We start from the raw sequence: 14,645 nt of genomic DNA, 5'->3' as shown, positions 1-14,645 counted from the left end.
TAAAATATAGCTGTAAAATATTTTACCAGACCTCTTGAGCAGAAATTGTTTTCTGTTTCTAACATGACAAAGTAAATCCCTACAAATCCAAAACACCAAAACCAAATGCTTTCACCAAATCAGCATCTTTTATTTTCCTTAAAATCCACAGATCCACCTTTATTAGTACAACAAGGTTCAGTTCATGTCAAACTAAATTAAGATTAGAGCACAGTTGGACACATTCAAATCAAAAGTAACAACACAGAGAGGCAGACAGTCACAAATGAAACCAAATACACTTTTCCCCACAGTATCCAACTTTGACCTAAGAGATAACTAAATCACATTAGTTTTACATGGAGTTTCATCGAGCAAATGAAGTCACTTATGTCTTGCAGAAGAACAAGGCTCTCTAATTCAGAGATATGGTAACAGTCTTTTAGTTTGAGGACACAGAACAACATGGAACCCATCTGGTTACCGCTTTCTGATTGGATGGTCAACAAAGTGTCTTTTCCTGGCTGCTCTCCACTGTCTGGATGAAAGAAGAGGAAGAAGGGGAGGCGATCAAGTTCAGGGCTACCAGGAGTTGGCTCTGGAAAAGGAGAAAGATTCAATGAGTGAAGAACTTGGCAGTGTGCTGTAGATGGCAGATGAGGAGGAAAACAGATCTGGATGGAGATAGTGAAGAGTGAGGATGAGAGGTGACATGTGTTGGATGCGATTAGAGATGTAATAAATGCCTCCTTCAGACTTACAGGCCAACATTTAAAAGGCTATAACTCAAGGTGACAGTAATAATTAAAAAGGAATTGCAAAAGAGCTCTCAATACATTATTCAACATTTCTGGAAACAATCAAAGGACCAGAATCAAACTGTTAGTATTAGATTCCCAGGATGAAGTTCCACAAATCCAGGGGCATACCCCTGTCATCTATGTCCTGTTAACGCTTGGCATTAAAATGAGCCTTGGGTGGTCTGATTACAAGGTGGTAGGTATTTAAACACACATAATAAATGCTATGGCATTTTCAGAACTCTCCAGCTTCACATCAGGTACATACACTTTATGCAGAGTGACCACATGCACGTCCTCAACTACAATGACAAATCTATGGCAATTTATTTTGATTAATTTACAGTTAGATTAGCAAATCCAGACAGGTGTTACTACAACATTTACAATTTTTTTTACTGAGAAATTTGTACATAAACAGTTTTGGTATTTGCTTCCAATCAGGGTTACAACGTTTACAGTTTGTCAAATGTAATTTTTATGTTGGAGCACAGCAAAAGATACAAGTGCAAATAGAACAGTAAATGTTACAGTTAGAGATATTGGTAATCACATTATTGGTAACAACAAAGATACAGGAAAATATGTGCCTGATCTTTAGTGCCACTTCCCTTTTTGAAAGCAATAACATGAAGTTTAACATGGGAAAAATTACATTTATGGATATGAAACTTTGCAAGAAATAAAAGTAAAATGAGGCTGACTGTATTTGACAGTAAGTACTCTTCCCCCTGTTGGATTATAATATTATTTTATGCCATGTTAGACCCCTAATTAAAGATTGTGAATTATTATGTAGTTTTAGTTTGCATTATTCTCCTGGATTAGCAGAAGGTGATAACTATTACATTTGTTAAACTGATTTGCATTACGTTAGACTGCTGATTTATTGTGAATGAATGATATTGTTTTATGATGCATTATACTGCTGAGTTATAAGAAAGTCATCGCCTTATTTGTCTGATTAGAAGAGAACAGAGTGTGCTGGAGTTTTCTGCCCCATCTCAGCAGGAGCAGATAAACAGGGAGCCAAGGTCATAGCTTAGGCGCTGTGTGAGAGAAAGCATGTGAATGTTTAGGCTTTTATGATTAGGTGGGGGCCACTAGAGGCTATAAGAGTTTGATCAATGCTCCACCATTTTGAGATCTGATGCTGTCTGCGTACGGTGTCCATCTCCCACGCGTGTGATCATTAAAATCATCGTTTGACTCAACCCGGCCGGACCAGTGTTGTTATTGTGGTTTTCCTCTTGTATCCATCCTCAATATTTGAATCCGTAACACCCCCCTCCCCCCCAAGTTACATACTGGATCTCCTGTCCAGCCATTTTCTTAATTGCTTATTAAATTCAGGGGCGGGTGAGAAAACAGTGCTCAGAAGCACTACACTACCATACCACCCATACTGAATCTTACAAAACCCTCTAAAAAATACAAAGTCACAAGAAAATCAGACGTATCATTAAAAAAGCGATTTATTGTGTGGATGCCAAAAGGCATCCACACTGTTGAGTTCCTGTTTCTCTTTATTCTTTATTCCACTATTTACTAGTTGCTTCCGTACACTTTTTGGCACTCAACTACTCCCTCAGTTTTTGTGCTATTTTCACCGTTCAAATCTTAAAAAATTCTGCTCTTTCTGGCTATGACTTTTGGTGCTCATAACTTCTATAGTTTTTCAGATATTGAATTTTTTTTTTTTGCAATGTTTTTTGCCCATTTCTGAATATTATCAGTGGCCTCACTGATTTTCCTTGCCGGGTTGACCTGTGTTTTAGCTCAGTGAGATGAGCATCCGTTCTCGGACTGGGAGGTCCGGGTTCAAATCCCACTTATGGCAACGTTTCTTTCAGTTAACAGTTAAACTTTTTTAACTCTTTTCAACACAAATTTCAGCTTTTTCACCCCTTTTCAGCAGAACTTTCAGTTTTTTCACCACTTTTCAGCAAAATCTTCAGTTTTTTCAGCTGTTTTCAACAGAAATTCTGCTAATTGAACTCTTTTCAGCAGAAATTCTGCTGATCCAACTCTTTTCAGCAGAAATTCTGCTGATTGAACTCTTTTCAGCAGAATTTTCAGAATTTTCACCTCTTTTTTTGCCAAAATTCTGCTTATTCAGCTCTTCTGAAAAATTTTCAGCCTTTCCACCTCATATCAGCACAATTCTCAGCAGCTTCTGGCTCATTTCAGCACAATTGTCAATCTCTCCACCTCTTCTTTTTGAGTATGAGTTTGGCTCAGTGAGCTAAATAGCCGCCCTCAAACCAGGAGGGCCAGGTTCAATTCCTGCTCAGGGCAGCATTTTTTTTCCCTTTCAACTTTTTCAGCTTTTTTCAACAGACATCTTCAGCGTTAAGGCATCCACACTGCATTTTCGCAGGAAATGCAAATTTTTCTAGTTTTTAAATGTTTTGTTTTTCTTACTAAAGGATGGTTTCTGTTAAGAAATGGTTGAAAAAAGAAAAAGAAACGTATTTCTCACAAACTAAGCTATAGAGAATGATCGTCCTTACTGTATGCAGACACATGTGCAATTACCCCCTAACCGCCCTGCATGAGCCAGGAAAAACCCTGTCTTCACTGGAAGTAATAAGATGATGTCATCATCCCAATACCTCACATAAGATGACTTCAAACATCTGTATTCTGTACCATGCAGAACATTTGGAGAACCTGTTAAATGTTACTAGACAATATTAGATACACAGTAACAATTAGGACTAGATACGATCACGCACACTCAGCTAAGCTCTAAAAACAGATACAACAAAGATGGACCATGAACACTCTAGCTCTACTGAAGCTTACCCATGCAAGAGGTCAACTTTATTTTTCTCATCTCAACTCCAGTAACTTTATGGGCGAACACTATTTAATAGTTGGAGCGCTGTATTACACAGTTACATGAAAACCAGATGCCTTCATTTTTTTTCTTACTTATAAAACACTGTTAAATTGTTCCCTCTTAAATAAATTGAAAAATTTGGTGTTGGTTTAAAAACAATACTGTATGTTGTATGACTCCCAGAAACTAAGACTGTATTAGTCATTGTAGTTACAACTAGCAACCTGTAATGTTTGTAATTACCAAAATTTGCACAAAACTGTTCAAATGCACAATATATCCAACAGTGGCAACTACCAACAGATAAATAAAATGCAGTTTTGCATGGCAACAACATTTGTAAGTCTTGATAAAAATCCTCTACATGTGCAGTGACGGCTTATATGAAACACAATCTGAGTGTTTAAGAGAAGAGGCAATCAGATTTCCTATAATGATGCTTCTTGCTCCTGAAGGCAGGTCGTAGTTAAGTCACCTTCTCATGTTTGCATTACTGATATAAATAATACATATTACAGGGTAGCTGTTGGCAGGCTTTAATATAGAATAAGAGTTAGAAAATTACATAATGTCCCATCATAAATTTGCTTCAAAAAGAAGCTGTCAGCTCTCTCCTACCTGATGGGGGTGGTTCAGTAGTTGATCATCTTCTTGATTGCTTCAAAGCACTTCCACTTGTCTGGGATGTAGAAGGGCTCAAAGATGTGCGGGAAGGGGGTGTCGTAACCGCAGACCCTGCTGATTGGAGCCTCCAGGTTAAGAAAGCACTCCTCCTGCATGATTAGAACAAAAGCCACCATCGTTATTTGTGTGGATGCTTTAAGCATCCACACTATTGAGTTCCTCTTGGGACTTCCGTACACTTTTTGGCACTTAACTACTTCCACAATTTTCAGCCGATTTTCACCGTTCAAATTTTAAACTATTCTGCTATTTCTACTAATGTGTGCTCTGTCTTTTGGTATTTTTCACTATTATACTTTTTAAAATATTAAGCTTAATTTGTCCCATTGAAATGAATGGGAAACTTCTGCAATTCTGCTAAAATTTTCTTGTTTTTGAAACTTAACTACTTCCTCATATTTTCACGTAGAACAACCATTCAAACTTTAAAATGTTCTCAAATTATTGGGCTATTCAGGTATGATTCAACTTTTTCAAATCTTTTACCGTTTTACTTTTATGCCTCTTAAAGTTTTCAGTTGCAAAATTGTGATTTTTCACAAAATACATGCGTTGTTATGGTTGCTATGCACTTGGCTTCCAGTGTGCCACTGAAGGTTTTGCAGTCTTCTCTTCATGTCCGAACAACTTCTTGCTACTTGCTCAATTTTCACTCAACTTCCACAAATTATACATCAAAACGTAGGTATTTTTGCTGGATTCCGAAAAGGTCACTATCATTGTTGTGGGATTTATAGAATTTTGGCAAATCTCCTCAGACCAACACAAAGTTTTAAAACTCTCCATAGAAAGTCGATGGAGAGCTTGTTCAAAGTCACCGCTTGATCTCTGTAATGAGAGGCATATTCGAATCGTCATATCTCCTTAACGAAGCGAAGTTAAGACATGAGACTTGTCCCAGTATATCTTCAGACACTCCTGACGCTCACAATTCAAGAATTATTTTCTCACCTATTACCGTTCTGAAATGAGTTAGACTTGTTTGAGGGTAGGAAATTCGTCCTTCGCTCAGATTTCTTCAGATTTCAAACTCTGGAAATGAACCACTTTTTTCTCTCGTCATATCTTTTTAATGGATTTCCACAGAGACCTGAAAATTTTCATGATTGTTCACCAAAGCCTGCTGTCTCTTACGGTGAAAGAATGATATCGATACTCCAAATAGATTTAGAGTTAGAAAGCGTTGTTTGAGGGCAAGTCAAGGCAGTTTTTGCTTTGCTCTACTCAGTTATGGTGCATTAGAAGTCAAATATCTTTAATAATACATATTTTAATGATAAATTGTCAACACTTTAAGATTCCCCCATCTCTTCTGAACAAAACGGTGTAAGAATGACCATTCTAGCCCCTACGGTTAGGAAATTATGGTCATTTGTTTGAGGGGAATCCTTACTATGAGAAATAGACTACAAAAATCCTGTCTCTGTGCTGCGTGTGTGCACCTGTTTTGGCGGGAAAAGTACACAGCCTCTGTGGATTCAAATTTAGCAGCTCCCAGGCTGCTTGACTGAAAACAGCCTGACTGAAAACACTGCCTCTGTCAGTGCGCCCCAGGGTGGCTGTGGCTACAATGTAGCTTGCCATCACCAGTGTGTGAATGTGTGTGTGAATGGGTGGATGACTGGATATGTAAAGCGCTTTGGGGTCCTTAGGGACTAGTAAAGCGCTATATAAATACAGGCCATTTACCAAAACATGCTTCTCTCTCCCTGTGTGTGTGTGTGTGTGTGTGTAACATAGTATTTCTGCCAAATGATAGTATTTCTGTCAAATTATAGTATTTGTGCTAAAACATAGTATTGATTTAAAATTACAATATTCATAGTTCATCACAGTGTCTCTGGTAAATCACAGTATTTCTGCTCTGTTGTACTATTTTTCTAAATCATAGTGTTTCTGTAATGCTTAAGTATTTTTGGCTAAATATATTCTTTCTGTTATCTTATACTATTTCTCCTAAATTCTTGTATTTTTGAGAAGTTATCATGTTTCTGGTAAGTTACAATATTTCTGCTAAGTTCTGCTATGCTATTGTATTTCTGCCAAGTATTATGTTTCCTCTAAGATATTGCAGTTCTGCTAAGTTATTCCATTTTAGCAAAGTTCCTTTGCTTCTGCAAAGGTTTTACAATTTCTGCAACTTTTCAGCTTTTTCAGCTAATTGTTGCAGACAGCTTCAGCTTTAAAGCATCCACACTGCATTTTCGCAGGAAATGCAAATTTTTCTAGTTATTGTGTGGATGCCCTCACAGGGCATCCACACTATTGAGTTCCTGTTTCTCTTTAAACTTTATTCTTCAAGTTGCACCGCGTTTTTCGGCACTTAACTACTCCCTCAGTTTTCAGCCGATTTTCTCCGTTCAAACTCTAAACTGTTCTGCTATTTCTGCTAATTCCAGCTATATCTTTTGGTGTTTATTACTATTATACTTTTTAAAATATTACACTTTTTTCCTTTTTTTGTCCCATTGAAATGAATGGGAAACTTCCACAATTCTGCTAAAACTTGCTTGTTTTTCAAACTTAACTACTTCCTCATACTTTCACCTAGAAACTCCATTCAAACTTTAAAATGTTCTCAAATGATTGGGCTATTCCTGTAGGATTCAGCTTTTTCAGATCTTCTACCGTTTTAATCTTATCCCTCTTTAAGTTTTCAGTTGCAAAATTGTGATTTTTCAGAAAATATATGCGTTGCTATGGTTGCTATGCAATTAACTCAGAGTGTGTGCTGGTCCTTTTTCAGTTTTCTCTTCATGTCTGAACAACTTCTTGCTACTCACTCAATTTTCACTCAACCTCCTCAAATTATACATCAAAACGTAAGTATTTTTGCTGGCTTTCAGAAAATGTCACTGTTGTGGAAGCTACAGATTTTTATCAAATCGCCTCAGAGCAACACAAAGTTTTAAAACTCTCCATAGAAAGTCAATGGAGAGTTTGTTCAAAACCAGCGCTGGATTTCTCTAATGAGAGGCATTTTCAAATCGTCATATCTCCGTAACAAAGCAAAGTTAAGACATGAGGCTTGTGTCAATTCATCTTCAGACACTGCTGACACTCACGGTCGGAGCAGTTTTTACAGTCATCTTACTGTTGAGCCATAAATTATGTTTGTTTGAGGGGTGGAAATCTGTCCTCCTCTCAGTTTTCAAACTCTGAAAATGAAGCAGTTTCTTCTCTCGTCATATCTCCGCGACAGAATTACAAAGAGCTATGAAAATCGCAGTCAAAGTAAACCAAAGTCCGCTGATTCACCCAGTACTTGTGCTTCTATCCAACCTAGTTTTTGAGTTACACAACGTTTTGTAACTCCAAAAAACGGCGTTTTTCGCCTCTTACCGCGATCTAATTCTGACTGCTCATCACCCTGTTTTACAGGTGCTCGCTCTCTTCTCAGTGGCGCAGTTGGTAATGATACGGGTCTGAAGCCCAAAGGTCGTGGGTTCAATTCCACCTTGTCCACATGTTTTCTTCCACTACAAATTAATACACTATCACAGACCAGTAATTCATATTCATCATTTATTTCAATTCTGCAAACTTTTATGATTTTACCAGCTTTTCTAATATGGACCTCAGATTCTTGTTAACAGTCCATGGCAGAAATGCATACAAGTACACAGCCTGATGAAGCAGACAGAAGCAGTACCTCTGATTGGTTCAGCATTTTCACCTCTTATCAGCACAAATCTCAGCCTCTTCTGCTGTTTTCATTAGCTTTTTCACCTTTTGTCAGTTACGTGAGAACCAGTTTGGCTCAATGAGTAGCTGAAAAATATCAGCCTCTTCTGCTGTTTTAGCAGGATTTCAGAGTTCAGCTTTTTCACTTGTTTTAAGCACACATTTCAGTTTCTTTACCTCATTTTCATCATATCTTTGTTTGTGACCAGAACTCAGAGGTTGGCAGAGGTTCGAATCCTACCTGTGACAGTTGCTACACATGTTCCCTGCTTGCATGCACTCTGCTTTCTTGACACTCTCCAGTGTATCATTACACATACAGCCATCTTCAGCAAGCACTTCTGCTTCTACACCTCTTTTCAGCAGATAATTAATAACTTTGAAAAATTCTGCTCTTTCTGCTAATTATTGCTTTTCAACTTTTTCAGCTTTTTTCAGCAGACATCTTTAGCGTTAAGGCATCCACACAGCATTTTCGCAGCGTGTATTTGATTTGAAGGGTTTTTTGACAGTTGAGAGGGCATGAATCTCTTTCAGACTTTTCCACCAAAGCAAGATCATCATCACTGGTACTTCCTCAACTCAGCACTTTGACCTTGGTGATTTGTTCTCGCCTTCAAATTTATATTCACAGAACTACTGACAGCAGAGAAACAAACTACACGTTGTAATAAAGATAAATTTAGGGCAACAGCAAAATGGTATTTGAGAGTTAAACAAACTTTACTTTGATTAATATGTATAATATGATCTAACGTGGCTCATTCAGACTGCTCAGAGCAAAGTATTACTGGGACAATTTGGACAGAGTACAAAACAAGCCATGACTCGTGTCTCCATAGTGGCTTTTGACCTCTTCCTGTGGAGACAAAGCAGAATGAAGCTGACCAAAACACACTGAATGGGACAAACCCCCTGATGAGTTACACGAACACACTAGGAAGCCTGTGCGCAGATTTGCAGAAACAGACCTGAAGTGCACTCTTTCCGATTAACCTTTCAGATTAAACTGAGCTGCGAACAACTCAAAGAAAAAAACAAAACAACAACAAAACATTATCTGAAGTTACAGTCTGATACCGAATGAATGCCGTTGTCTTTGCTGTTTGTCTTATGTCACCAACACCATCAGTAACCTAGCCATGCATGTAATTCTGCATTATGAACCCATCAACTGGCTGCCATTGGAGCACTCTGATAGTCGGCAAGGCAGGACTTGAATGTTTCACACTATGTTCTTCATTTCTTATGGAATGAGGAATGTCAGACTTGATGAGGAGATCTTTTATGCTACAGTGATTTTGCAGCCTGTAAAAGTGCAACAAGAGAAACTAAGACAAAAGAAAGACGACTCCAGCAGCAGTAGATTGCTGATGTGTGTGGAGCTGATGTTAAATGGTAAATGGCCTGTATTTGTATAGCGCTTTACTAGTCCCTAAGGACCCCAAAGCGCTTTACACATCCAGTCATCACCCCATTCACACACACATTCACACACTGGTGATGGCAAGCTACATTGTAGCCACAGCCACCCTGGGGCGCACTGACAGAGGCGAGGCTGCTGGACACTGGCGCCGTCGGGCCCTCTGACCACCACCACCACCAGTAGGCAATGGGTGAAGTGTTTTGCCCAAGGACACAACAACCGAGACTGTCCAAGCTGGGGCTCGAACCGGCAACCTTCTGATTACAAGGCGAACTCCCAACTCTTGGGCCACGAACACCCTGTTAGTACAGTGGAGGTTTCCAATCCACGTCTGCGACCGTCAAATAGGACTTTGATACCAGGGGTGTCAAAAGTCCCCTTAATTACTACAGGGTGGGCCATTTATATGGATACACCGCAATAACATGGGAATGGTTGGTGATATTAAAGTCCTGTTTGTGGCACATTAGTATATGTGAGGGGGCAAACTCCTCTAGATGGGTGGTGACCATGGTGGCCATTTAGAAGTCGGCCATCTTAGATACAACCTTTGTTTTTTTAATAGGAAGAGGGCCATGTGACACATCAAACTTATTGGTAATGTCACAAGAAAAACAATGGTGTGCTTGGTTTCAACGTAACTTTATTCTTTCATGAGTTATTTACAAGTTTCTGACCACTTATAAAATGTGTTCAATGTGCTGCCCATTGTGTTGGATTGTCAATGCAACAATTCTCCCACTCTTCACACACTGATAGCAACACCGCAGTGGACATGTATCAAGCTTCTCCATTAGGCAATCCAATGAACAAGTCTGGACTGGTACTCCTAAACCTTGTGGAAGGCCTTCTCAAAAGAGTGTAAGCTATTAAAACTGCATAGGGCTGACATCAAAATGGAATGGGATGTCAAGTTCATATGAATGTGAAGGCAGACGAGTGAACCCTTTTGAAAATATAGTGTATTTGTATATGTTTTTGTGAGTTTGACACTTCCACATTACCATTAAATTGCACAATGCTTTTTTAAGCCATATTTTTTTAAATTGGATGTGGCAGATATGATACAAAGTAAAATATAGGCAAATTAATATTTATTAATAAAACAAATTGTCATGTTTCAGCAAACTTTAAAGAGTTAAAAAAGAGGAGTGTACTCTCATCACTTCTTAATGAACATACAGAAAAGCAGTGTGACTGTGGTGGTGATGGATGATTGCTGTTTCACATTATTCAAATGGTCTGGATTCACATAAACCATGAAATACTAAGAAATATCCAATCATATGATATTTACACCAACAAACTAATTTTCCCGTCATATTCAACGGCCCCCATTCCAGGAGAAATACATACATGTATGTATTTCTCCCTCCTCCTCCTCCTAATTTGACAAGACAAGAGCTGCAAGTGAAGGCCAACTGCTGCTCTGCACTACTGTGCTCTGCAACTTCACCACACTTTTTAGAAACCTCAAAAAACCACTAAAGTACTCATGAAGCTTTCTCAAAGCTACTAAAACTATTTCCATTTAGAGAAGCGGTACATCACAACAGAGAAGTCTCATTTAACTGCAGGGTCATGCAGTCTTGGTCAATGTAAAGAATGGGGACTATCACCTTATTTATTCACCATTTAAACTGGGGCTTCAAATTTTAAACCAACAGACTGCAAAAGTGTATATGAGCTTATTTTTGTACTTCAAACAAGTTATGCAACTACTGGAAATTTGTTCTAACATCACTATTTGCATGGAAATAGGTTTAGAAAGGACCATTTATTCTGAGACCTAAAATCAGAAGACCGGATCGGCAAATGAAGACCTGTTTAGTGGTCATTGTGGCCTCTCATTTTGGTTACAGTAAAAATTAAAACCTAAACCCCACAGGGAGCTCCACCTGATTTACCATAAAGTATTTTCTTTCCCTGCTGCTGGCACCATTATTTGTCCAACATCTGGACACAGTGCTCTACAACTGGCAATCTGCTCCACCCAGCTAATTTACTGTGATTAGCTTTAATGAATGTACAGTGAATGGAGACAACTAGTTCAACAAACCTTCCTTTCCACTTCACTGTTCTGTTTCCTCCTTTTCTTGTGAACTCCAGAATAACCTGTGACTGATTTGCTCCAACAGGCTGTGGCAGATATTTTTCCATTTCTTTACAAGTTTGCTTGAGCGCGCTACTTTCATGTGCTGACAAATGTCCATGGCCTTAGGGTCTATGAAGGAGATTGAAAAGAGAACGTGAGAAGTAGGAGGGAACAAAAGAAGAAAAAACACACTTGTTCTGAACCGTTTTGTAAAGTCTGAAGCTTTCACTGAACAGTGGTGCTACTGTACAACTGCTGCAGACGGCAGACATGTTTTACCTCTGCTAACACAGAATGAGATGATTTGTAAACCATTTAAAAACTAGATTTTGTTGACATGACGTTGAAATGCAATGTCCGTATCTGTGAAGGCATCACTGATGCTTGAAGACGACTACAACTTTTAGAGCAACATGTGCTGTTAAACAGACAATGTCTTATTTAAGCAGGACAGTGCCAATCCACATTCTGTATGCAATCCAAGACTGTCAACGGGCACTGACTTATCACCAATTTAAAAAATTTGGTTAACAAAAGAGATCTTGAATTGCTGAGCAGCTGAAATTGTATATCAGACAAAAAAGGGCAGACATTGGCTTTTCAAAGTTCAGCAGCTGGTCTCCTCAGTTCCAAAATGCTTTCAAGGTGTGTAAAATTTTGCAAGGATGGCATCTGATATGTTCTTTTTGTGCTGTTACTTTTTAAAATAAATAAATAAATGAATAGTTTCAGTGATTTGTTCATTTTTTGTTCTAGTTTCAATCTACATTTTACAAAATATACCAGCTTCTTGGAATCTGGGCTGTTTCTTTGGAGATGCAGATGAATTAAAAGACTAGTTCTTTAGCCTTGCACATAGAATTTAAACACCATTAATGGCTTTTATTAGCAGATAACTGTGGCTCTCATACTCATTTACTGAAAAACCTGTAAACTTTGTAATGTCAAATCTCAGCGTTGAACAGGAGTGTGCTTGAATAGACAGCCTGGAGCAAAGCTCTGGCACTCATAATAAGATTGTATTTTGTTGGATCTGGATCAGTCTTTTTGCTCCTGTGCAGCCTTGACTGCAAAGCCCTGCTTTTTTACAGTATTCATTTGACAGCAGGATATGTAGTGAATGAGCTTTTGTCCAAGGTGAAAATGATGAATTTCTGTTGAAGACTGAAGAGGGGAAAAATACCACACCACATGATGCTTTCTCTTCATCTCAGGGTATTAGTGGAAGCAACAATGTGATGACCCTTGTCCACTGAGATTACAACATTGAGATCTATTCCCTGTCCGACTACAGAAAACTAGTCAGACGGTACCAGGGAGTTTGGTCTTTTTGTCTGGATCAGAGCTGTAATCTCCTTTAAATACATCTACTGGAAGTGGGAGAAAAGTACAGCAGTTTGACTGCCTGCCATCCCAGCTGGATGGGGGACGGCCATGCATCTCAGATTTCATTTAAATCTGTGTTTATCTTATGAGAGGTGCATCATTATATGTAATATACTTAAATGTCAGAATAAAAATATGTCAACAGGGCAGTTGCAAAAAAGCTCGAGTCCTGCAGTGGTGCAGGATTTAAAAATACTACACAGCGGGGGCTTAGAATCAAAATGATGATATTTAGATTGTCAGAAACACCCGCAGATTGGAGGTTGCAGTCAGACAGGGGTAGAAAAGAGCCAGTATCACATGCTATATCAGTTAAGAAAGTCCCAAGCCAAACCAGCTAGATTTCAGTTAGTGTTAAGTTCATGACTTCTAAACGTGTTTTTAAAGCTCTCCCAATGATAATGAGATGGAAGGACAGATACAGCATGTATGCAACATCTCTGTTCTGATCTTTACTCGCATAGTAATTGTAAGCTGATGCTATGCAAAGTCAATTTAATGTTTTGAATAAGTTTGCAAAGTAAAGCACAGATAGTTCATCGTGTTATGCTGAGTTAATGATAAGGCAAGTTGCTACTTATCGGATGTGCAGCAAAGAAGAAATGAAATAAAACTAAGAAATACAACAGAAAGGCTTTCGTGTCAGAGCTGTGAATGTGACATTGTTTTGTTGTTGTACTGTTGATATTAGACCTGTGGAAAAACCATTGAGCTCAGAAAGGATCCACTGTAAAGAAAAAAAACGGAGGCCTCTTTCTAAAGTTAGTGGGTGTGAGAACAATATGTGTGGGAATTGCAGTTCTTCTAACAATAAGAACAACTATACAGTGAGGCCGCTAGAGAAAATAAATAGATTGGATCATGAAAAATGCCAACTATAAATAACATTTTTTTTAAAAACAAAAAAAAAAAAGATTTCATCTGTCATCAGTCAGCTTCTTTATCTGAGAATTGTTGCGGCTGCTGTTGCTTTAGACTTCTGGTTTTATTTCATATAGGTAAGCCATTAACTTACATTACTGGCCTGGTGTGGGCTTCCTGCTGTTAAGCAAGTGATGATAATGAGCGGAAGGAGACCTTCTTAGCCAGTGCACTACATGTATCCAATCAAATCTCCTGAAGGAGCTTTCTTGTTTACACATTGAACTTTAAAGGCAGTTTAGTGTATCCCCTGATGGAGAACGACAAGTTGGAGGCGGGGGGCCTACCACTGTGGAGAACAGCGCCCAGGGCCTTGGGCTGCTTCTCATTCAGATGCGTCTGACCGGCAACCAGGAACCTGATTCTGATTTAGAAGGCATTTATGGCAGGAGATGGCAAGGCCTTCATCCTCGGCTAATAACAAGTGGGCCAGAGTGGAGACGCCAGCTTTTGAATTGTATCATAGCAGAGGACCACAACTCAACAGGACATCCTAAGCTGGATGTTTGATTCTGTTAGGTTTAATTACACAAGAATAATCGAAACCACTAGCAGTGGAACAATAAGCAGGGAATCAAAGGGGCCAGTGAATAACTGTTAAACCCCCACCGTGACAGTGCCACATGACTCAGTGCAATGTCATTTGTGGTTAGAGAGTGAAGCAGAAACTGGAGAACACCAAGCATAAGTTAGAAAACTACCATATTTGATACCCTACATAGGTTATGTTAAGTACACTCCAGTCTAATTGCTTGAAGCTGCCAAGAGCTATTGTCGTCCAGCGTGGTCACAATTATGCAGCATTTTATTATTTTCAAATGATCA

General features: G+C 38.7%; 1 protein-coding gene across 1 annotated transcript in view; it reads right to left on the bottom strand.

The window, feature by feature from the left end:
- Positions 1-109: 109 nt before the first annotated feature.
- Positions 110-14,645, bottom strand: part of bckdhb (branched chain keto acid dehydrogenase E1 subunit beta) — a 67,857-nt gene continuing 53,321 nt past the window's right edge. The window contains exons 10-11 of the mRNA XM_080896413.1: positions 4,243-4,397; positions 110-577 (exon numbers count right to left, since the gene is read on the bottom strand). Of these exons, the coding sequence (XP_080752539.1) occupies positions 4,257-4,397 (141 nt within the window). The 3' untranslated portion in view covers positions 110-577; positions 4,243-4,256. The remainder of the gene's footprint in view (positions 578-4,242; positions 4,398-14,645) is intronic.

The sequence above is a fragment of the Rhamphochromis sp. 'chilingali' genome, assembly GCF_963969265.1.
Source record: "Rhamphochromis sp. 'chilingali' genome assembly, chromosome: 11".
Classification (NCBI taxonomy): Eukaryota; Metazoa; Chordata; class Actinopteri; order Cichliformes; family Cichlidae; genus Rhamphochromis; species Rhamphochromis sp. 'chilingali'.
The sequence above is the reverse complement of the archived record's forward strand: the minus strand, read 5'-3'. Positions and strand labels throughout refer to the sequence as shown.